Source organism: Pungitius pungitius, chromosome 1 (assembly GCF_949316345.1).
Source record: "Pungitius pungitius chromosome 1, fPunPun2.1, whole genome shotgun sequence".
NCBI lineage: Eukaryota > Metazoa > Chordata > Actinopteri > Perciformes > Gasterosteidae > Pungitius > Pungitius pungitius.
In genome coordinates, this window is record NC_084900.1 from 14,562,804 (window position 1) to 14,585,258 (window position 22,455).

A 22,455-nucleotide genomic window follows, 5' to 3' on the forward strand; every position below is an offset into this window, starting at 1 on the left:
GTCAACGCTCTGACTTTCTCGTCGTTACGTAGCAACGGCGGTCCAGAGCGTGACGTCATCCTCCAGTCACCGGGAAACGTCTCGGTCCGTCGGGCACCGTTGACGCCCACTTTGAGGTGGTGCTGCTCATTTTGCGGACAGAGGCAAACCCCACCCCCGCCCTTACCACCCCCACCCGCCCACTTCCATTCACAGGACCAGCAGGCGGGCGGGCGGAGCGGCCACAGCACCTCCACCACAAATTAATGATGGTTTCTCACTGAAGACGAACCGCCAGGTCCGGAGTAGAGCTGGCATCCGCCAACCGTTTCTTTTTTTTTTTACACTGGACACAAACTGCGACGCCAACCCCCCCCCCCCACCCTTCCAACATATAGCCACCCCCCCTCCTCTCGGGGACGGATTTATTTGACCGTCTTCGTCGAGCACCGCTCCTCCTGCGCCTTCCGGCCGCCGCCGACTTCCTTCTGTCTTCTTCGCCGTCACCCTCATCTTCATCATCATCATCAGCAGCAGCAGCCTCGCTTTGCCGCAGGAACCCGGGAGAGCGGACCGCGCGCTCCGGCACCTGGACACGTCTCACCCGGCCGCGTTCGGAAGATTACGGGAAACCTGCCCCCCCCACCCCCCCTCACCACACCCACCACCCCGCGTGCGTGCGTGCGTTCTGGGGGTTTCTGTCGCCGCCTGTATAATGCCGACACATCTGCGGCTCCGGAGAAGGTCATTCCTCGGGCTCCTGTTCCTCTTCTCCCTGTCAACCTCCGCGCTGTACTTCATCTACTCCGCCCCAGGAATCGGTGAGTGAGACGCGAAACGATGTGTTTCTGATGAAAAATGAAGAATGTCAGCGATGTTGTTGGTGAGGTAATGTGTGACGGCTAAGAGGGGGGGGGGGGTTCATGCGCCTCTGAGCATGTATCTCCCGATCGATTATGATGAGACTCCTGCTGCTGGATGCTGGAACTCAATCCCATAATATCCGTGTACCTGCGCGCGGTAATGGTTGTTCAGCTGATGACGTCAGCGGGCCCCGCCAGCTATGATTAGAACCAGTCTGCCGACTGGGGCAGGAAAACAGGCCATTTCCCTTTGGGGTTCAGTGCTGGCGTCAACCTTGGGTGGGGGCAAAGGTCACGTTACAGGGCCCGAGGGTCACGTTCTGTTTTGGAAGTGGGCCTGAACTTGGAGGTGACTCTGACATCTGAGGCACGAGCAGGTGTAAGCTCCCGCATGGCTCATTAACTGATGAGTCTCACCTGATCAGTGTTTGCTGGAGTATCTATCCATCCTATCTGTGGGTTCTAGGCCATTCACTCTGCCTCACTATTGGCCCATGTGACTCGCTCATTGTAAAAGTCAGGACTTTCACCCGAGTCCGGCCTCTGGGCCGATCCCGTCCTCCCTGACTTCCTGTTGTGCTTGTAGAGCAGGCATGTGTTGCCGTCGTTGGGCCTCCCACAGGCTGATTATCTCTCATTCATCTCAGAGCTCGCCAAAGATAACGGTCCAACGCAATGCAGGCTCTGCAGTTTGAAAACGGGTGCATGATGTTGATTTCAACACGTCAATACAAAGATAGGTCTTTGTGGTCGGGCAGCAAAGCTACTTGGTTAGGCAAAGTAAAAAAAAAAAAAAGGCTTAAAGTGACGATGAAATGGAAACAAAAGCAAGAAAAAACGTGTGGTAAAGTTATAGGCTACATTATTGCAAAGCGGAAAGAATAACACTTCACTTGGGGTTACAACCTAATCCAATGAGAGGCCGGGGTTAGAGTGTACACGGGGATGTCAATAGTCAGAACCACTCCGTAGCGCGTCACCGGAAAGCACCACCACAAGGCCATTACTGAGAGGGGGGGGGCTTTACAAGAGAAATAATGTTCATGTCATACAAAGTGCAGCATTTGTGAAAAGAGCCGCTCGCTCTTATTCATCAAAATGAGTATTGATCCATTCACGCTTTCCACCCGCTGTGGACAACTTGATCGATAACGGAATCCATTCTGGCGGGGAAAAGGCGGCCAAAGATTCCTCTAAATGTGAAACAAATGCACGCAATCAATCCTTGAGTGAAATGATCAAAGGCATGTTTGGTATTTTCGGTTCTGATGGTGTCTGGTGACCCCACGGGAGCCCCTCCTCTTGGCCGTCGACTGTTGTAGGGCTGTAAATGGCCACCGGGGTCTTACCTGTGGGCGGGGGAGCAGAACCAGTCCATTAATTGTAGACGGTTGCTACTGAAAGCTGTAGTCTAGTCTGTATACACACAGGGAATAGCTGCGCCTTGTCCTTTGGGGTGGGGGGGGGGGGGGTTGTGATTGACTTGCCCTCACCGGGAGGGATGTTGATGCACAAGCCATCGGCTGAGCCGTCACATCCTTGCATTCAAAGATACACCGAAGTGCGCCGTTAACCAAAGACTAAAGCATCTTTAGCATCGGATTTAACGCCCCCCTGAAAGTAACTTTAACCACCAAACTGTGTGTCTGAGCCCTCGTAGATCACTGGTTAATATGAAGGTTCACCGAGTTGTCCATCTCTGCGTGCGCTCGCTGCTTGGCTTTTCGCAACTGGTGGAAAGGAAGTGACCATATGTGAAATGTGCAGGAGTGAAGTAGAGACACTGGCTGGATTGGAATGGTCAGATGTTCTCAGGAAGGTTTCTCTCTGAGTGAAGTAGTGTAACTGGGCGCCTTGACAGCGGTTTGAATTCTCTAATGCTAATGAAAGGAGCTTCAATGCCTCCTTTCTCAGCTCCTTTTAGCACAGGAATCACTGGACCACCCTTTTTGAAAGAAAAGGAGATAATTATGTCCTACATTCCTTGCGGTGGCAATATTTTTAAATCGTGATGTATCGTTTGACCATGTGAGTAACAGTTAGTGCTCAGTCATGCAGACGAGTTATTCTAACACCTAAATCTAAGATGCTTCTTTGTAGTCCATCTTCACATCTTCAGACACTGTAGATGAAGCCCCGCCTTAAAGCATCCCCTCTTTATGGTCTGTTTGACTCTACATAGACCATCATTCACTAAATCACCATCATTCACGCTGCATTGAAGAAGACTTGAAACTAGAGACTGAGACCATAAACTCATGTTTACAATGTTTACTGAGGGAATAAATCAAGAGAGAAGCAGAGTTCACGGAACAGAAATGTATTTCTTGTTTTTAGCTTCACCACCGGTAGAGGAAGGAGGCATTAAAAAAAACTTTCCGGGACATGCTATCTGAATCTGAATCATGCACCAGTGCCATTCTTTGGTTCCTCTATTGTTGCTATTTCACATAGCAGAACTAACCACTATTGAGGAAATAAACGATCAGGGGGATATGAGAGAGCTGCTTTCCCTCTGCTGGTCTGCTCATTGGAGAACCCATCCAGAACACCTGAGCAGGGCTTCCTGCCCCAATTTCTCTCTTTGTTTCTCTGTCGTCGTTTGCAACAACACCCCAGCCTTAAAATGTTGCAGCCTTTTCCCCCCCGCCCCCCTGTGTGGATGCTGACTGATGCCGGCTGGGGATACAGGCCACAGCTGGGCCCGATTGCAGCAGTTTATTTAATTAAAACATCCCACCAGAGCGAGCGCTAGGGGAAGACACGGGTTCTATTTATAGGTGCCAGGTGCTTCCCAGGACTCATCCTCCCCGTCTGAATGCGTGTGTGGTATTGGATGGCTCGTGTACGTGTGCAGCAGATCAGTCTGTTGGTTCCCGTCAAGTCGGCTTTAAAGCCGTCTCATGCAGCGCTGAGGTGAGCAGACACACACTTTGCCATCGACACACAGTTCCTTTTACGCGCTTTGACGTTTGAGGCTACCACCTCCGTGACGTCTCTTGTTTGTAACACGCTCCCACGCCTCCTCCAGAGTCTTCAGGTTGCAGGCTGCCAGGAAGTGGTGATACCCACCTCCTGCTCCCACAGCCCCTGAAAACTAAATTGCATGCATCTGAAGGGTTAGCAGGTATCTGAGAGTAAATGAACCACACTGACGCGGCGATACAAGGCGGAAGTGTACCTTTCTTCACTCTATGAAGACATTTGGGCTGGTAACAACTTCTGCTTAGTGTTTGGCTTCCGGGGGTTTTCACACCTTTGTTGTGGCAGGACGATGTCTGCGCCACAGTCGAAAGGCCTATGTGATTTTTCCTTTTGACTTTGTATCGCAGGAAGTAATCTCTGTAGTAAGCATTGTTCATCGAGATAACGTAAAATACACCGGCGTTAGACTATAAAGCAACGAGTATGACACTGAATAAAGAGGAACGGTGTTGATCCTTAAGGTCTTTCTCTTCTGTCCAATTCTCCAGGTTGCTTCACTTCTTCTATCTTTATCTTTTTGACACGTTTTCATTGTTTGACCTCCTGAATATATCTTACACATATTTTAGGCCCTTCTGTCAAATTCACTTTTTCTGTCTTCACGAAGATTAGATGATATTTGTTCAAAGATTTCAGTTAGTGACAGCGTGGGCTCCATGGTAACGTGGCTCTGACAGCTCGGAGGGGGCGGGGCTTAACAGAGGGTCACTTGAATGTCGAATGCTGTCTCCCGCTTCCTACCCTGCTGTAAAGGTTTCACTGATACCAACACGCCTTGGCCCCTGCTACCCCTGCCATGGCAGATATGTATCACAAACCAGTTCTGTGTCCACCCTCCCTGCTACTGGGCATGCTGGTGCACCAACACTGTTCTCCTCTGGTCACGCCCTCCCAGCTGTGTATTTGTCTGCACGTATTCTGACACTGGTTTGTCTGTTTGTCTGTGAAGCTGCTTCCTGCAGAGCCGGCTTTCCAACATAACCAGTGGCTGCCTTTCCCCACATTTGAATGCTGATTTGGATAAAAGCCTGGGCTTTTAGGTGCAGAGGAATTGAAGGAGCTTGTGAAGATCAGACTGATTATGTTTGTTGGTATGCCGTTTGGTGCTTTGCATTACAAGGAAATTAAAGAAAGTCAGCGTGCGGCTGGCTTTAGCCTCGTGACAGCGTTGTTTAGATGTTAAGCAGCCAACTACGATTAAATACATACCCATGTTGATGAGGAAGGAAATGGTGATTAACCTGCTGCACATAAATGTTTTGTCCAGCATGTTGGACGGCGTAGATAAAATGTGATTCATTTATCAGCTCTTATCTTGAATGATTTACACCACTTGTTAAATTAAAAACAAATCAGACCCCTAGCTGTGGCCTCATCAGGCAGCGGCCAAGCCTCAAACTGGCTTTGTTTCTTTTCACGCTTGGAATGGAAACATTGCGTAAGTTTATAGTTTATAGACATCAGCGCTTATAGCAATTCTGGAGGTTGTAATGCTCACAATCTCGCTGACTTCAAAATCTTCAATACAGCATGATGTTCATTTAGTGAATGATGGTCCAGTCAGACTGCAGAGGTTGCTTGAGGACGGGGCCTGTTCTGTCTTGTCTTTTCTTACAACGTTAACCTTTCCAGGGTGTGTTGTCACCTCATAAATGTAAGCTTTTGCCGTTTTGGCCGACTAAAAGTGTCTTACTCATCACCTGTGTTGCGCCGTCCTTTCCTTCTGAAAAAACAAGTTGGCGCCGGCCAAAATGCTGATTTGGAGGCTTCAAAACACCAGTCCACAAACCACTGGGTGAGGTCCTGTTGACGAGGTCACTTCTCTCCAGTCATGTTCTGCATGCTCTGCACTCATACAGCTTATGTGCTGATGCACAACAGCAGCGCTTCCCTGGCACCCTGAGAGCCATCCATCTCTTCTCCCGACTGTAATGCTACGCCAACCTTCTGCTGCTTAATTGATCCAGCCATTTAGCTCCATCCAGCCGGGCTCTTACAGCTAATTCCCACAGGCTACGGATAGCCAGGGTGAAATATTAACTTGGTGCCAAGCTGCCTCGGAGGAATTCCATTGTGAATAAACAAGTAAGTTACGTGATGATAAATTATGCAGCTTCTCTGGAGTATTTAAGATAAAGTTCTTTAAAAATTTAACATCTCTAGTCATGGTGAATATAGAACTGAACTGAGCATTAGTAGGAAATCAAAGCTGGGTAGTTTAACCACTGTTCAATCGCTGAGGCTCCTCCAGCTGCAGCACTTAAGGTTCTGGCATCTGACATTTTCTCTGCTGTTGCCATGGTTCCCTGAGGGCTCATTCCCATCTAGGACTCACTCCTTTTATCGTCAGGGCAACCACAGGAACATGACATCCTCGTTCCCATGATGACCAGCACTACGACAAATTCCCAAAGACACAGCCGGGGCAGCCTCGTTGTCTGGTTATTACAACTAGTGTAAATAACGTAATCGATGGAACAACAGGAGCTCCAGTATTTAATTAACCACATAAAGGTTTAAAAGATTTTCTGCTCCCATCGGGGCCTTTTAGACCTCACCGTGCCCCCATGCGCTACATTCCTGCGTCGTAAATGTGTGTGTGTGTGCCCCCAGTCCAAGAATTTAGTTAAACATAAATAGAGAGTGAGTTCATTGCACTTCCTCAGTGGTGGTGAACATGGTTCCATTAGAACATCATCACCGTGGGGGAAAAAGGACAAATTACCCCCCCCCCCCCCCCCCTCCCCCTCCAACCCTCTCTGATTGGAGCAGACAAGACGCACTTAGTCCTTTTGTGATCACTGCGCCTGTCCAGAAGGATCACTTGATCTGTTGTTTCCAAGACGATTGATTTCTTGGATTTTCTTCATTCTGCAGCAACAGCAAGAAGCTAGAGACAAAACACACTATGCTCAGATGTTTTTTGCTGAGGGCATTAACCTGCTGATGCTTTCTCATATAAATTTGGGAATTAAATTCAAGGTGTTTGAAGAATTGCATTTGTTCACCTTCACAAATAGTTATTGAACTACACAAACCCAACCGATAAACCTTTTGTGAGGTGAGGTACACCCATGTCTACTACTAAAAACCCATTTAAATATACCATTGTTTATTTATTGTCATTCCTGCACGGAAAGGGCTCAACGTTGTGTTCGTATTGATCTATTTGCATTCACGTCACCTTGTTTGACTAAGTTCTTTCCTCACAGTTGCAGGGTTTAGGGTCTATCAGATATTCCGTTGTTATTTGGTAAATGTGCTGCTATTGTTCAACATGTGGACATTGTAGAGCTCCTATCAGCCTGGAATGGACTTTCCCATTTAAATCAACGTAGCTGGGTGGTGAGAGCGGCCCCCATTTGTATGTGTACTAACTTTGCATTAACAATCCTTGCATTAACAAACCTTGCTGTGTTTTGCAATAAGGACTAAAAGGGTTACGAAGCGTGAGGAGAACTTCACTCCCTGCTTCATCTGCACAGAGAGGACTTCTGTGTGTTTCATCTTCAGACACAATGAATTCTCAAAATACCAGCTTCTCTAAACCCGACTTCTTGTTCCTGATGGATGCAAAGCAAGGGCTGAGTTTGAATTAAAAAACAAATTACCCCCCAACGTCTATTCCTAACCACTATTCCTTGACCTCAGTGGAAAATGTCATGGGGTCAAAGAGAGGCTGGATGGGAGAGTGATGAACAGACAACGCAGTGTTTAGGGAATCGTCTCCACTAAGCTACGTAGTTCTGATGTTAGCCACGTCAGTCTGCAGCGGCCCACTACAATTTCTCCAGAGATGGACTGCAGAGGCATCTTAGATGCCTTCATGTGTTGTTACAGTGCTGAGTCATGCAGACTACATAAAACAACCAGGTTCAAAGTGTTACTTTATTAACAGGGCTGCAAAATAAATGAGTTACTTGCCAATTGGAATTCAGCCGACATTTACACCTCATTTTCTTCACTTCGAAACTTCCTCTTGTGACCCACAACACAATCTCATATCTCCAGTCCGGGAATACGTTACAATTCCTAAAATGCATCTCTGAGTACGCCCCCTTCCTCGCCTCCTCCTCCCACACCTCCCATGGGCGGACAAAAATGAAGGGAAAAAGAATCAAGGACATTAAGAAGGCCTTGAGTAATGTCTTCATCTCACTCTGCTGTCTGTAAGCTGACCCTTGTCCCTTCTGTTTGGATATTTGACCCTGGACAGATGGGGAAGCAGAGTGGATGGTGAGGTAGTAGAGGTGGTGGGGGGTGGGGGGGGGGGGGGTGGTGTTTGGTTGGAGAGTCCTGAGTCCTTTCAGAGGAAAGACTGAAGCTCTTGTGTGTACATCATTTATGTAACCTGATCCTCCCGAGGAGAATCCCAGCCATTGTTGACCTGGTCTGAGCCTCCCTTTGTTATGGAGACCGTCACCATGGTTACCTTTTTGGTCATGAGGTTTCCAGGGCAGTCAAACTGTATGTCGCGATGAGCTGGTGTACAGCAGCGGGGGGGCTCAATCGACGACAGTGTTATCGAGTGGAGAACTGCTGGCGGTGAGGAGGATCTTGTTGTGACTCCGCCTACAGAGTTTGTGTTTGAAAAGCAGGCAGACTTTAACACCTTACAATTTCTTCACATGGCTTTAAGGTCTAATGAATCACTTTCATGCTGACTGCGAGGTATTGTATTTAACCTGTTATCATGCCAATCCTTGAGAAATGAATTACCAACAGCAGTTTAAAGGTCAGTGTTTTCCTAATGTTACTGCCTTCCCATCAGATTATAATCAATGTAATAAATACTCATCAGAAATGTGTCCTGATCAGAATCACGAGTCCAAGGACGTGGGCGAGAACCTTTTTTTTATTTGGGGCCATTACAATAAAAAGAACTTGATTTCATGTTCCCTTGCTCAGCAAGATCCCTTCTATGGAAAACAGCATTATCTTTACTACAGTGGAATCTGATGATCTGAAGGTCAGTGCCAATGAAGACGTCCCATAAAAGGGACTAGGGGGGGGGGCACGTCGGAGGGTGCTGCAGGAGTCAGTCGGCATGTTTGATGGTTCCCTCCTCTTAAGGGTTTCTCATGTGTTTTTGGTCTGATGCATGGAATAAACCGTGTGGTTGAAATGCATCCGTTCAACGCTCCCTCTTGAAGCCATGACGACACGTTGGAGAGCAGTGTGGAACTCTAGTATCTTTGTTCTCAAAGCTCCGCCACGTTCTCCGTCCTGCCCGCCCCTTCATCCCACTGGAAGCCGACTGCACAAAGTCCTCGTGGCTGAGGTCCACCATCGCCTAACGTTGGCGCTTTAGTGGAGATTCTCTTACTTAACGAGGATCCACCGGTCTGCCACAGAGATCATTTTCCGCCCTTTGATGAAGGGATGCTGACTTCCTGGTTGGCGTTCTCGAGTCTCCTCGTCAAGGGCAAACACAAAAAGACACTCTGACGTAGGTGCTTCATTACAAGCCTCCTCAAATAGAACCTCAGGGGGACGGGACAGACTGGGGGGGGCAGTTGATTAACAAAGCAAAGCTGTGGCCTGAGCTGCTTCAAATCCACTCGGTGGTAATGGTTCAGCCTAGCAGCTGCTTTAGTGTAATACTTTGACCTCGAGGCGGAGATCGAGCCGCACACAGTGGTGTTTTCATCGGACTTCAGCGACGATGGGTGTGACTAGATCACCACGTTTCTGTTCCTCCTGCTGCTCCGGGACAGATGCAGAATAAACTCCCAACGCATCCAGACGCCAGCAGCTCGTGCACATTTACATACCACAGCTGACTCTGTGGTCTCCTACACACTGTAGCTTTACCTTCCACAGATACTGGCTTCTCTTTTTAACAAAACTGGTCTGCTGAAACAAATTAGTTGCTGTAGCTTTAATCTGTAATCCATTCATCAATTTACAACCGCTTTTTGAGTTGTTGACATGCCCCTTTAGCACATTAAAGTCAGACCATCATGAAATGTGAACTACACACACCACGGTTACCATGCTGGCAGTCCCTGAAGATATTCCTCTATACAGCCATGGAAATGCTCTACTGAGACAAATAGTATCGACTTTGTCAGTCCCTGACACCCTGTGAATGTTGCATGAATAGCTTCTTATTAGGAGCAACATCAGCGTTAAGCTAGAGCATAGGAGGAGGGGAGGGAGGGGGGGGGGGCTTGTTTTGCTTGACTGTGCGTCGTCGCCCTGGCAGCGCGTGCTCCGGCCCATTTGTTCAGTCAACAGGAGTGACCTCCAGCTGTGAGGAGGCCTCATCTTTCTGCTGGGGGGGCGGAACAGCAAAGAAAATAGAGCGAGCAGAATTAAAATTGTGTGTGTGTGTGTGTGTGTGTGTGTGTGTGTGTGTGTGTGTGTGTGTGCGCCGTTCTGCTCTCTCTAGGCCTCAAAATAATAAAACAAGAATGTTCTGAACGGCTGCCAGATGTACAAACAAGCGGGAACCTGCCGGGGGGGGGGTCACACCAGACTACCGACTGCTACGTGATCGCACAGGTGTACATTTAAGGGGATATAATCCGTGGGCTGGGAATTTGAGATTGTGTAAAGAAGGCGGGCAGAAGGATGAGCGGACAGGTTCTTTGTCAAGAGACGGGTTTAGAATTATTATTTTGAATTGCTGTGGTGGGACATGAGGACACGGAGGTGAGTCCCCACATGTTACAGCAGGCAACATCTGCCTAAAAGCCACCCAAATGGACAGAAAGTCCACCTTAATGCCCCTTAACGGGACCTGCTGAGGTGTTTTCAGCTGCAGTTCCGCTACCAAAAGAGCCCCCACACTAGCTGGGGACACAACGTGGACATGACCGGGTTGCAGTCCATATTCACTCTACGACACTAGACGAGACATTATCAGGGGACCAACATGTTCAGATTCATCACAACAAAGTGGAAACTCACTGTTAGAACTTTCAGTTGTAAATCGGCATGTAGCCACCCCCGAAAACATCCCCTGCTTTATGGTCTATGGCCCATCCTTTGCTAAATAAACATCATGCAGTGTTAGAAAAAACTAAAGCCGAGACAATAAACCCATGTTTACTGAGGGAGTAAATCAAGAGAGAATTAGAGTAGTAGATAGATGCACCCCCCAATGGTCACTAGGGAGAATGCAGCTTAAAGACACAAGAAGCATTGGCTTCTTTTGACGGAAACTGAGGTCCAACAAACACATCTGCTTTTTCCTACCATATTAACATGTACGTTATTTGTAGTATGATGCAAGTGTTTGTCCCACTCAAGCGTTCTTCCTCACTATCCACTATCCACAATGAAGTTCCTGTGTCGACTCATTATCTCTGATTCCCACTCGCACATCTTCTCTCATCCTTCCCCCGGGTTCCTGCTCTTTGTTTCTGCTCGTAATTCTCCTCGCTGCGTCCGGTCCCGGTGTTTTTCAGGACGTGGCTCAGCAGACACAGTGACTCAGGGGAGGGTCGCACAGAGCATGCAGAGATGTGCACTTCTTCCTCAGCGCGCTGGCTTTGGGCTCGGTGAGACGCACAGTTCATCTCCGTGCTTGTGACATGTCTGGTAACGGGATGCTATCAGCCCCACTCTCACCCCTCCATTTGAGGTATTTAGGTGTACCAGTGCACACTCCTCGTGGTGACGAATGTTTATCAGCTGAGACAGCAGTGCTGTGTTTGCTCCGGCTCGAGGTTAATGAATCGATTAGTGTCATTGATTTACTGGGGCGGTTTGCTTCAGCCTTGAGGTAAGGAGTGAAAGAAACTGCATGAAGAGCAGGCTGTTTACTCCACAGCAGTGGTGTCAAACATACGGCTTGATTCCACCCAGCTTTCATGCAACACAGGTTCATTTTTTTTTTAAGGATTTCAGAGTTTAATTTCCAATTAAATCCCACAAGATCCAATGTAATGGTGGAAAAATGTGGCCCGACGATTACGTAACCGCCCTGGTATCTGAAATATCACCCACCATACTTAAAACTAATGAGTCATGCGTGTTTAAATCGGTTTCCATGTGTGGAAAATGACCCAGACGCCTGGAGGCGGTTATCTTTTTCTCTGTTGACACAAGGCGCTTCCCCACACAGGGAAGGGCTACAAGATTTAGTAGGGATGGTAGGGAGTAGGGATGGGTATCGTTTGGTATTTTTCTGATACCGGTGCTTTTAAAACTATACTGCCTAAACGGATACACCAGACTGAACAATATATTGACTATTTGTAACTTGGTGTTTCCCCTCCATAAGAGCTTGACGTGTATATATTATTTCATTGGAATTTGGGGCATATTATTTATATCATTTAATTTTAGATTGATGCTCATTGTGCAGGAACTAAAGATATGAAAAGCATTTATGTTGGATTGACTCCTTGTTCGGCTCGATGTAATGACGTCATAAATGCAGCCTGTGCAACACGGAGAGCTGCATAAAGCACAAAGCATATTGTTCATCTACCGTGTGAGAATTTATTATTATTTCTACGTTTAGTCAACGCTTGGCTGCGTAAAATAAAGACTAAAAGAATCAACGATCTGGCGTCATTGGCGTGAGGAAATGGAGTCACGTGTCTGCTGCTCGACGCGCCTTAGTGATGAACAACACCGAAGGAACGCTGCTACACCCTCAGTTTAATACTCGGGGGGGGGGGGGGGCGCGCCCTGTGTCCGCTGGTGAGCGCGTGCGCTGCAGTGTCTGCGTGCGTCCGTCGGGGCAATGGTGCCGCGCTGTGAAAAAATATCACACTTTAATAAGGGAGGGAAACACTGACTTAAGTACATATGAACAGAAGGTAGGTGGCTAGCTAGCCGCTTTAGCTACACATGGCTAGGCTAACGTTAGCTGCTGCGAGGACGGAGTCATCACAGCGTGTAAATAAAGAGTTTCAATCTCCTCAAGGACCGAAAGCAAGCACTGAAATGTGTTTCGGTGCGGTAGGTACCGGTCGTGTAGGAACCGGTGCTATACTGGTACCGGTTCTCGGTACCCATCCCAACTTAGGAGACAGACTGATGAATGAGAGGAATTTGCCGTTTAAGAGGAAGTGGAGTGGGATGCTCTCCGGGGGGGGGGGGCAGTAATAAGTGCTGATGTCATCCCCGTGCAGTGAATGAGGAGCACTCGTCCCCTCAAAGACACATCTGCAGACTCTTCAGCCGGGCCCTCTTCTCCATGCAGGGGGGGGGGGGGGGGGGGTTGTGTGTCATTCAGAGCAGCTGTATGGAGGAAACCTCGTGATCCACTTATGACTGAGTGCCATGGGACCATAACCAGCACTAAACTGATATTGTCGTTATTATCTGTGTTCATGGGAGCTTATTTAACAAGGTGGAAGGGGGCCGAGCGAGGATGTAACTAACAACTGCATGTAAATGATATGCACTTATCAGGGCGTTTTTAGCCACTGATGATGGCGAGTTCTACTTGTCCCAGATGATAGAAAACATGGGCCTAAACTAAATAAAGCTAACGCACATTGAAGAAGTCTAGAACCCGTCCCCTGATGGGCCGCCTCTCTCACAAAGTTGAGACCTTGTTGGGTTTTTATGATGTGAATTCCTGGATATTAAATGTTCATTCTTGAAATAGCATATGGATCCAAACTTGATTTCAGACTCCAGGTCCAGATGAGATAACAAACCGCTGTAAAACAGAAATGAAACAAGTGTCCAACCTTTACAAAGAGACGTCTGTACCGGATGTCTCCACAGCAGAGCCAGTAGCCTGTGGTACGACCACGTTGTGCTGAAAGAAGAAAACACAATGTCGCTATTATAAATGAGTCAACTGAGCCAAAAAAACCCTTATGAGTCTAATCGCAGTCACACCCTCAAATCTAATGAGCGGATGTTGTAAATTCTTAACTGAGTGACAGATGCCCCCCCCTCCCCCAACGGGAAATGAAATGAATCTCACTTTGAGTTGAGAAAGATGAATGAAGTCCTTTGTGTCACATCTCTTCCTGTTTGCCGTAAATAAGTAACCAGGCCAAGTTTACCAAAATCACGTGCGATAACAACAGCATCTAATCGCACAGTCAAATATTGACATATTTACTCCTCTTCAGAGGAACTAACCCCAAACGTCCGTGTCTGTGTGTGTGTGTGTGTGTGTGTGTGGTGTGTGTGTGTGCGTTAGAGGGAAGGAAGGAAGGAATGCAGGGGGGGGGGGGGGGGGCAGAAAACCAGCCTTTCAGCTGTAATCCGGGAGCCAGCAGAACAGGTCGATCTCCTGCTGCTGAGCTTTCAGTGGCAGTTAATTGCCTTTTAGAGGGCGTGTTCCCTCTTCTAATGATGCAGAAGTCAGTCAGATGATCTACCTATATGAAAGGGACTAAACTGGGGGGGGGGGGACAAGGTTGTTCAAGGTCTCTGTCATGCTCCATGGGTTTTCAGTGTGGTCATGGGGGGGGTGATTCTGACGTGATGAGCAAGAGGATGTAGTTCGCGGTGCTCCTTTGTGCGTTTTTATGTGCGCTGCAGGCCCTTCGCCGTGTTGGCTTCCGGCAGACCCCCAGCCCCAGGTGTCGTTGTGCATTTGTCACAGTGTTCACATCACTCTGGTCTTCAGAGGCCTTTGTGTCCCATGAACCCAAATAAGATGCGACGGAGACGACTGCTCTGGTTTACTTTGCTCGTCGGCTGGAGGCGGTTCAGAGCGTGACGCGTGCAAGGCGCATATGTCCCACTAAAAAACACACAGTGCTAATAGATCACCACATGTGAGGACGAGGTGGGTGTGTGCGTGCGTGTAAAACTGAACACAATCCAGTCTGCAGTCCTCTTTTTATTATCATTATCGCTCTGCAAAAGGAGAACATTGATTTCAGCTGACGCTTAGCCGCTAGTCCGTTTGTATGAAACAAGACGGATGTGATGGAAACACTAATACAATTACTAACGGCAAATCACATTCCCGGGGTTTCCAGCTCAGCAGTATTGCTCGGCGGGAGGCGGGTCATATGGGGATTGCTTTGAGATGGATGCTGATTGGATCAATGCTGCAGGAGGACGGAGACACCGCAGCAGTCGCTTCTCCCTCTCGTTGGCTTCGGTTAACTTACAGGTACCTGGCCAGCTCACATGGGTTCAGGTAACATTTCACCCCCCCCTCCCCCCCACCTGCCCCGCTTCCACTGTTCCACTTTACAGCTCTTGTCTATTTTAGTTCTCCAACTGAAGCTACTGCACAAATCCAACCGTTTTTAGTAAGTGATTTCTGACGTGTGCATGTTGTGAGGCTCTCAGGCTCTGGGCAACAGGATCATGAAGCTGAAACAAATGCATCACAAAATGACAACGCGTGACGCGCAGAAGATAATGACTGGAAGCAGCATTATCATCATCTGGTGTATAATAACACCCCAATCATTACGCTCTGAAGGTGGGAACCAACCAGCCGCTTCAAATTCATCACCTCAGTTTCTCTCCTTCTTAAATAAGTTGTAGATTTCCCTCCCTCCTCCCTCACAGATTAACATTCTAATAGTTGGCTTCTGTGGAATGAATGCGCTTGATGCTTTAATCCTCCTCATCAGGACGCCATGGGCATTAACCAGTTAGGGCCGGATCAGGTGGGAGCCGCCACCCTGCGTGGTGGGCTCCTCGGACATCGGTCTCCACAAACAGGAGGACGTTGGTAGTTTGGCCGCAACCGGATGAGCCCACTCACGTACTCCATAGTGTACCGGCATCCCGGTTCCACCCAGCGGCGCTGAGGAAGTGCCTTTCTTAGTCAATCCGCTTGGTGCGCGCACCTCTCTGAACATTGCGGTGTGCTTCCCTCTCTCTGTCCACAGTGAACGAGTATGTGTTCATGGTCCAGGCTCGAGGGATCCAGATCCGAGAGAACGTGAAGAACATTGGGGCTCAGGTTCTCGAGCAGGTGGTGCGAGGAGCTTACAGCGCCAACGGCACAGGTAAAAACAACACCTGCACCGTTATGCACGTTGTGCAGCTGTGTGCGCATGGAGACACAATTCAGAGCAAAGATAAGGTTCTTACCAAGTACATGTTGATATATAGATGGTGATATTGTGAATGCTGCAATGCTAAAAGAAATGAGCCTTAAAGACACAAAGCAACAGGCCAGGCAGTGAGGCTCCTGATACTAGCGTGTGTGTGTGTGTTTCCAGATTATGCCTACGAGTTCAATGTGAGCGAGAGCGATGCTCCTCCCACCACGTACCTGCCCGAGGGCTTCACCTACCTCTCCTCTCAGGTGTGCCCTGAACGCCTGCTCTCCATGAGTAAGTTCAGTTTGGATTTAATCCTCTGGAGGAGTCACTTGGTGACCTGTTCTTCGGATTTTTCCTGAACTTGTGAAATGCTCTGTTATGTGAACTTCTGTTGCACTCCTTTAAATATTTTAGTCATAAATAATCAGTGAAATGGTTGAGAGACAGCTTTGTAATTTCACTTTACATTGAGGATGAATCCACAGGAAAAAAAGCTCAACTCACTGATTTACACCTCAGCTGATGCAGGCTTTAAAGTGCTTTGTTTTTGTCCCCCCCCCCCCCCCCCCCCACACACACACACACACAGAGGGCAGGTTGGAGGTGAACATGAGTGAGGTGTCTTTGGAGGAGGTGGAGCGATCCTTGCTGGAGGGGGAGCCCAACAAGACTCCAGGAGGCCACTGGAAGCCCAAAGACTGTCTACCTCGATGGAAGGTAAGTGGGGAGGTGACAGGAGGACTGTTGACATAAAAACATTCCATGAGAGGGCCAATGTCATGATCATGTGACCCTGATGGCTGCAGGCAGCTACAGGCAAAACAAGGCCCACTGTCTTCAGCTAGTGAAAGCATGCTGGCAGTCAGCTAGCTCCTTAGCGACCTGGCTAGTTTCACCATGCGTTCATGCTACACTGGCGGTGTGTGTGTGTGAGAAAAAATGAATGAAGTCCTTTGTGTCACGTTTGCCGTAAATAAGTAACCAAGGCAATTTTACCAAAATGACAGCATCTAATCGCACAGTCAAATATTTACAAAAGGGCCGGCCGTGTTTACTGTGGCTCCTCATCAGAGGAACAAACGTCAGTGTCACTGTGTGACCTGCTCCACGCTGGGCATAGTTCCTCCATGGTAAGAGGAAGCTGTCTGTCTGTGTCTGTGTGTTGCATCAAAACCGCAGAAGACATGATGGCGTCATTATATTTCACTAATATGACTGACGCGTCTTTAAACTCTGGACTCCAGGCAGAAGGATCATGAGTTCAACTCAACGCTCCCCTTCCTGAACCCGCCCCCTCTGCTGTTTGCCCCCTTTTTTTGTCACTTTTCTCTGTACAACGGAGCATCTCGGCTGCCATCTGCGCGTCCGTCTCTCATTCATTTGAGGGACCGTGAAAGTTCTCCTGACAGCCGAATCGCTCCCAACCCCCTCTCACCCCCCCTCCTGGTAATTCACATGTCTCTTTGTCTCTGCCTGCGTCCCCACACACATGAACGTGTGTCCTTTCTTTGACTCTGCCGCTCTTGTGCCCCCCAGGTGGCGATCCTGGTCCCGTTCAGGAACCGACACGAACACCTGCCCATCCTCCTGAGGCACCTGGTGCCGGTGCTGAAGAGACAGAGACTCCAGTTTGCCTTTTATTTCATAGAGCAGGTAAGCACACGATTCACCCGTTCACGTCTAAACAAATAGCATCTTTAGGATGTTGCGTGCCAACAGCTCAATAAGCCCTCTGAGGCCAATTTGGCATTTTAATTTAATTCTTTCTTTTGTTTAAAAGGGGGGCACGGAGCCATTCAACCGCGCCATGTTGTTCAACGTGGGCTTCAAGGAGGCTATGAAGGACCTGGACTGGGACTGCCTGGTCTTCCACGACGTGGACCACCTCATGGAGAACGACAGGAACTACTACGGCTGCTCGGAGATGCCCCGCCACTTTGCGGTCCAACTCGACAAGTACTCCTACATGTGAGTCCTTCACGCCCGCCCCTGCACTAGAGGGATCCTGCCACTCGACACGGGCTTAATGCGTGTGATTGTCCCTCCAAGGCTTCCGTATAATGAGTTCTTCGGGGGTGTCAGCGGTCTCACGGTGAAGCAGTTCGAAAAGATTAATGGATTTCCAAACGCATTCTGGGGCTGGGGAGGAGAGGACGATGACCTGTGGAACAGGTGAGTGGGAACGCGACACACACACACCCACACGGACACACCCACACACACAGCTTGGCATTGTTGGCGTTGGGCGTGCTCTAGAGATCAGTTAGATCAGCTGGGACAGTTGTTTGATTTCTCTATTTGCCTTTGCCAAAGAGCAATGCTGGAGGCTTCAGAAAATCCGTCCACAGACCAATGTGGGCCGAAACAAAGGTTGAATTTAAAATGTGGTCAGACGTATTGGGTTGTGACTCAATTATTCGGACGATAATCATGACAATATCGCACAAATATCATCCAATTTAGGATGAAATGTGATTTTGTACGGTGGGAATAAAAACCCTGACCGCGAGGTAGTTTCATCAGCATCATTTCCTTGTATGAGCGGTATTTGTACACATCTACGTGTCCCCCACTGTGTCAACAACACAACAATGCGTCCCCGCCTGCTGACGCCATGGACTAACCAGCATTTTGTGCCTTCTGTGCAGGGTGCAGTTCGCCAACTACTCCGTAAGTAGACCGCCCGGAGAGCAGGGCCGATACATGTCCATCCCGCACCACCACCGCGGGGAGGTCCAGTTCCTGGGGAGGTGGGTGTCTCTCACTCACACACACACACACACACGGGAACCTTAGAGGGGCTTAGTGCTCATGTGGTGTGAGGCGGTCACATGAAAACCAGAGTAGTGACTTGAGGAGGATTTCATTCTAAAGACTTTGCATGTGATTTGCTTGTTTGCTTTGGAGCTGGATTCCAATCAGGCGCTTTGTGCGCTTGTTTTTACGCGTTGAAGAGGGCTACGAGTAATTCACCCTAAATGCGCCGTTTAATCTTCCATGCAATGGATTTCATGGAAACAAATGTGCCGTAACTGTCACTTTCCATCTTGACCACAACATCTTCATTATTAAACGTATCTCAGTATTTCATCTGTCGTCTCGGAGCAGAAAAATTAACCAAAACATCAAACTTTGTATTTCACCGTTTCCAGACCTGTCTGACCCCCCCCCCCCCTTCTTGTTCATGCAGGTACGGCCTCCTGCGCCACTCGAAGGAGCGACAGCGAGTGGACGGCCTCACCAACCTGAACTACTCCCCCCTGGTGTCCAGGAGGCCTCTCTACACCAACATCACGGTGCGCCTCAACAGGGAGCTGGCGCCCGTGCCTGACTACTGACGCCGGGACGCCCGGACTGCACCCCCGCCCCCCTTGCGTGCCCCCTCACCCCCAATCCCACCCCGGGGCCCAGAGGCCTCCGGGACCTCAGCCATATCTCACCGGCTGCAGCACCGCTGAGGACTTTTTAAGTTGATCGATTCTTCGTCTCTTTTGTTTTTGTATTAAAAAAAAAAAGAGACTGAAAGAAGTGTGTCGGAAGAACCGTAGACTAGAAGGATAAACGCTGCACGCGCTTATGCCACACACCCCGCTCCCTTACCCCCCCCCCCCCTCCACACACCCTGCTCCCAGCCCCCCCACACACCCCGCTCCCTGCCCCCCCAGGCCCGTCTAGTCTCCACATGCCTTTTGCACCATTTTGGCCTTCAGCATCCATTCCACTTGTTATCCAGTCAAAGCTCACCCCCATGCTCAATGTGCTCCTTACTCCAACTAGGCCACAACACGTGCACATGCACACACATACACACACATTTGACTCACATGTGCTGACCTGGTCCCTGAAGCCTTGTTTTTTTTTTAGTTTTCTTCTTGCAGCATTTTTTTTTCTTCATAAATGCAGTAGAATAAAAGTGCACGGGAGAACATTTGCCCACAGACACACACACACGCACAAAGACACACACACCATGCCACTCTCAGCCGAGCGGACTCTCGCAGCTGGTCCTGCTGGAGTTTTTCTAAAATCCACACGCAAAAACAAGCAGGAGGAAGAAAAGAAGATAACTGCTGGATGTGCGTGTGCTGACAGAAGGTACCAAACCCCCCCCCCCCCCTCCTGGCCACGCTGCGTCCCATCAGCGACCCCCCCCCCCCCTCTTCGCAGCATCCCATGAGCCCCCCTCCTCCTCGCCACGTCCCGTGAGCCCCCCCCCCTTCATCACGCTGCGTCCCATGAGCGCCCCCCTCAACGCCTGTTAGCAATAAGCGGGAACCTTGGACGGCAGAACTTTAGAGACTTGACAGCAGGTGCTGGCTCGCCCTCATTGGACCACAGAAGGAGGAGGAGCCTCAGCGTATGCAAACGTCACAAACCAAGCAGCTTTGCCTACGCAGCGCCCTCTTCAGTGCGTCTGTGTGCAAATGGCTGATGTCAGAGCGAGGTCACCGCCGTGACCTCTGGGAGGCTTCAGATCCGCATGCAGGTCCCGACTAATAGATCCCACGTCCTCAACGTATGAAATCACCTTGTTTTGTACACTTGACTGCTGTCAGTTGTGTTTACAGACGCTTTTGCTTTGTTGTTGTTGTTGTTTTTCCCCCAGAGGGTCTGGTGTTTGTAACCGTGTCAGCCGCGAGTCTCATCTAACGTTGCCTTTGTTTTATTTTTAAACTGACAAGCGTCTTCATCTCTTCAAAGAATAGATGAGCCACTGATCTATATATATATATATATATATATATATATATATATATATATATATATATATATATATATATAAAAAGCTCCATGTCGATGCCAGTGGACTGACCCTTGAACGCCCCCCCCTTTCCATCTGTGTGTTGATTTTCATTTTTTTTTTTACAGAAAACAAGCACTGTCCTGTAGTCACTACAGCTACTTCCATTTCACTCATCGCCTTGTATGCGTTTGTGAAGAAGCGTCTTCTGGAGGAAATGAAACTGGAAGTAAAGAGGCTGGACCTCGCTTTATTTATTCAATCTTTTAACGGATTATTTTGCTGATTTTACCTCGTTTAGCGATGGACTGTCTTAGATGCACTGAAACTTGTAGTTGTGTGTATTTTAAAGTGGGCGTATGTGAGGTTTGGGTCTGTGTAATATGGGGGGGTGGGGGGGTTCTCTGCGTGTGTCGACCTGCCAACACAGATGACGTTGGAGGCAACCTTTTTGTGTGACGACCACAGGGAGGTCGAGACGGAGTCAGAGACCTGCCATCGGTCGACGCCCCCCCCCCCCCCCCCCCCCCCCCCCCCCCCTCCAATTCTAATTGATAATCTACGGTGCTGACCTCTCCAGAGCCTCGCTGCGTGCCGACAGGAGCTGGTTGATCATGAAAAGACAACCGCCCACGCCGGTGTGTGTACTTCCTGCTCCCCGGGTTGACTTCTCTTTTTGAGTTCTCTTTTGTGTTTGAGTGAAATGTCAAAAAATGCTTCTCCATCTACATTGTGAGTTGTTGTCTTTTTGTCTCGATAGAAGTCACATGACAAAAACTTCACGTGTTTTTTGTTTTTCATTTTGAATCCAACAAACTAGATGGACGTGTAGCATAAGAAACCAAACGGTTTGTTTTTGTAAGCGAGGTGAAGACCCTGACCTCTGACCTCTGACCCTGGAGTCAGTATTGGGCTCTGTGGCTTCCTGCCTGACGGACAGTCACATGTCTCCCTCCCGCGCTTTAAAGGTGACAACAGGAAGCGTGTCATGTTTGTCAGAGCCTGCTGCCCCCCCCCCCCCCCCCCCATCCGATCCGTTCTGTACCAGTTTAGATGAAGGGACCTTTCTTTGGGGACCTGACAAAACTGGCAGCCTTAAAGCTTCTTAATTTATTGAGTTTTCCACGGGAGTTTCTTTTTTTCTTTTTTTACAAAGCAAAGACTTTCAATTGCAAATAAAATAAAGTGCGTATCAATAAACCGATCATTGTAAATATTATTGTGTGTAGGGTTTTAGACATTCAGTAAAGGTCTTAAATCACTATGGATGCGTGAAGGAGGTTCATCGCTAGTGAAGCTAACGCAAATACATCACTGTTTTTACACCCCCCCCACGATGGCTCTTTTGTAAAATGTAAAAAATATATATTACCCCCTCCGTCCACGAAGTGTAGATTCCGCGTCATTTCCGGGGGGGGGGTAAAACACCCCATCTGCTTACACGCAATGAAACATGACCGCTGCCCCCCCCCCCCCCCCCCCCTCCAAAAAATAAATAACTGCGACATAGTGCGCTCTAAATATACCACACAGGTTGATTCTTTTTGTATGGAAGCTAAATTTAAAGTATGCGTAATAAATCTTCTGTGATTGTAAGGAGTCGCTCTCCTTGAACTGAAGCCATTTGAAGCCACTTGTCGGAACTTGATGTCAGCCTTACGTGGTCTCTGTGTATCAACAGATTTCTTTTGATTATTGGAATTTGTATGATGGAGATTTTCTTTTTCATTGTTAATGTCAAAGTACACCAATAAAATGAAACTTGTAAAAGATTCAGCAGCACGTTTCTGTCCTCTGAGTTTTGTTTTCAGGTGTTTCCTGTATGAAGAAAATATCTTGCGTAAAAGCTTTAACACAATGGAGGGTGTTTTGATTCATTCGTCAATATATTCTGACAAACTAATATGAAATAAATAGAAAGAAAATGCAGTGAGTGAGTGTGATA

The 22,455-nt window shown here is 48.5% G+C and overlaps 1 protein-coding gene across 1 annotated transcript; it reads left to right on the forward strand.

Moving 5' to 3' along the window:
• Positions 1-150: 150 nt before the first annotated feature.
• Positions 151-21,982, forward strand: b4galt5 (UDP-Gal:betaGlcNAc beta 1,4- galactosyltransferase, polypeptide 5). Its single transcript, XM_037478429.2, has 9 exons — positions 151-800; positions 15,611-15,730; positions 15,947-16,060; positions 16,359-16,486; positions 17,306-17,422; positions 17,550-17,737; positions 17,819-17,941; positions 18,418-18,519; positions 18,960-21,982. Exons 1-9 carry the CDS (start codon positions 695-697, stop codon positions 19,105-19,107), a joined length of 1,146 nt encoding a protein of 381 aa, XP_037334326.1. The 5' UTR covers positions 151-694; the 3' UTR covers positions 19,108-21,982.
• Positions 21,983-22,455: the final 473 nt, after the last annotated feature.

Coding starts and splice junctions, on each gene's coding strand:
- b4galt5 (XM_037478429.2), top strand. CDS start 695: ATGCCGACACATCTGCGGCTCCGGAGAAGGTCATTCCTCGGGCTCCTG. Junction 801..15,610: donor CTACTCCGCCCCAGGAATCG/GTGAGTGAGACG, acceptor CTCTGTCCACAG/TGAACGAGTATGTGTTCATG. Junction 15,731..15,946: donor TTACAGCGCCAACGGCACAG/GTAAAAACAACA, acceptor GTGTGTTTCCAG/ATTATGCCTACGAGTTCAAT.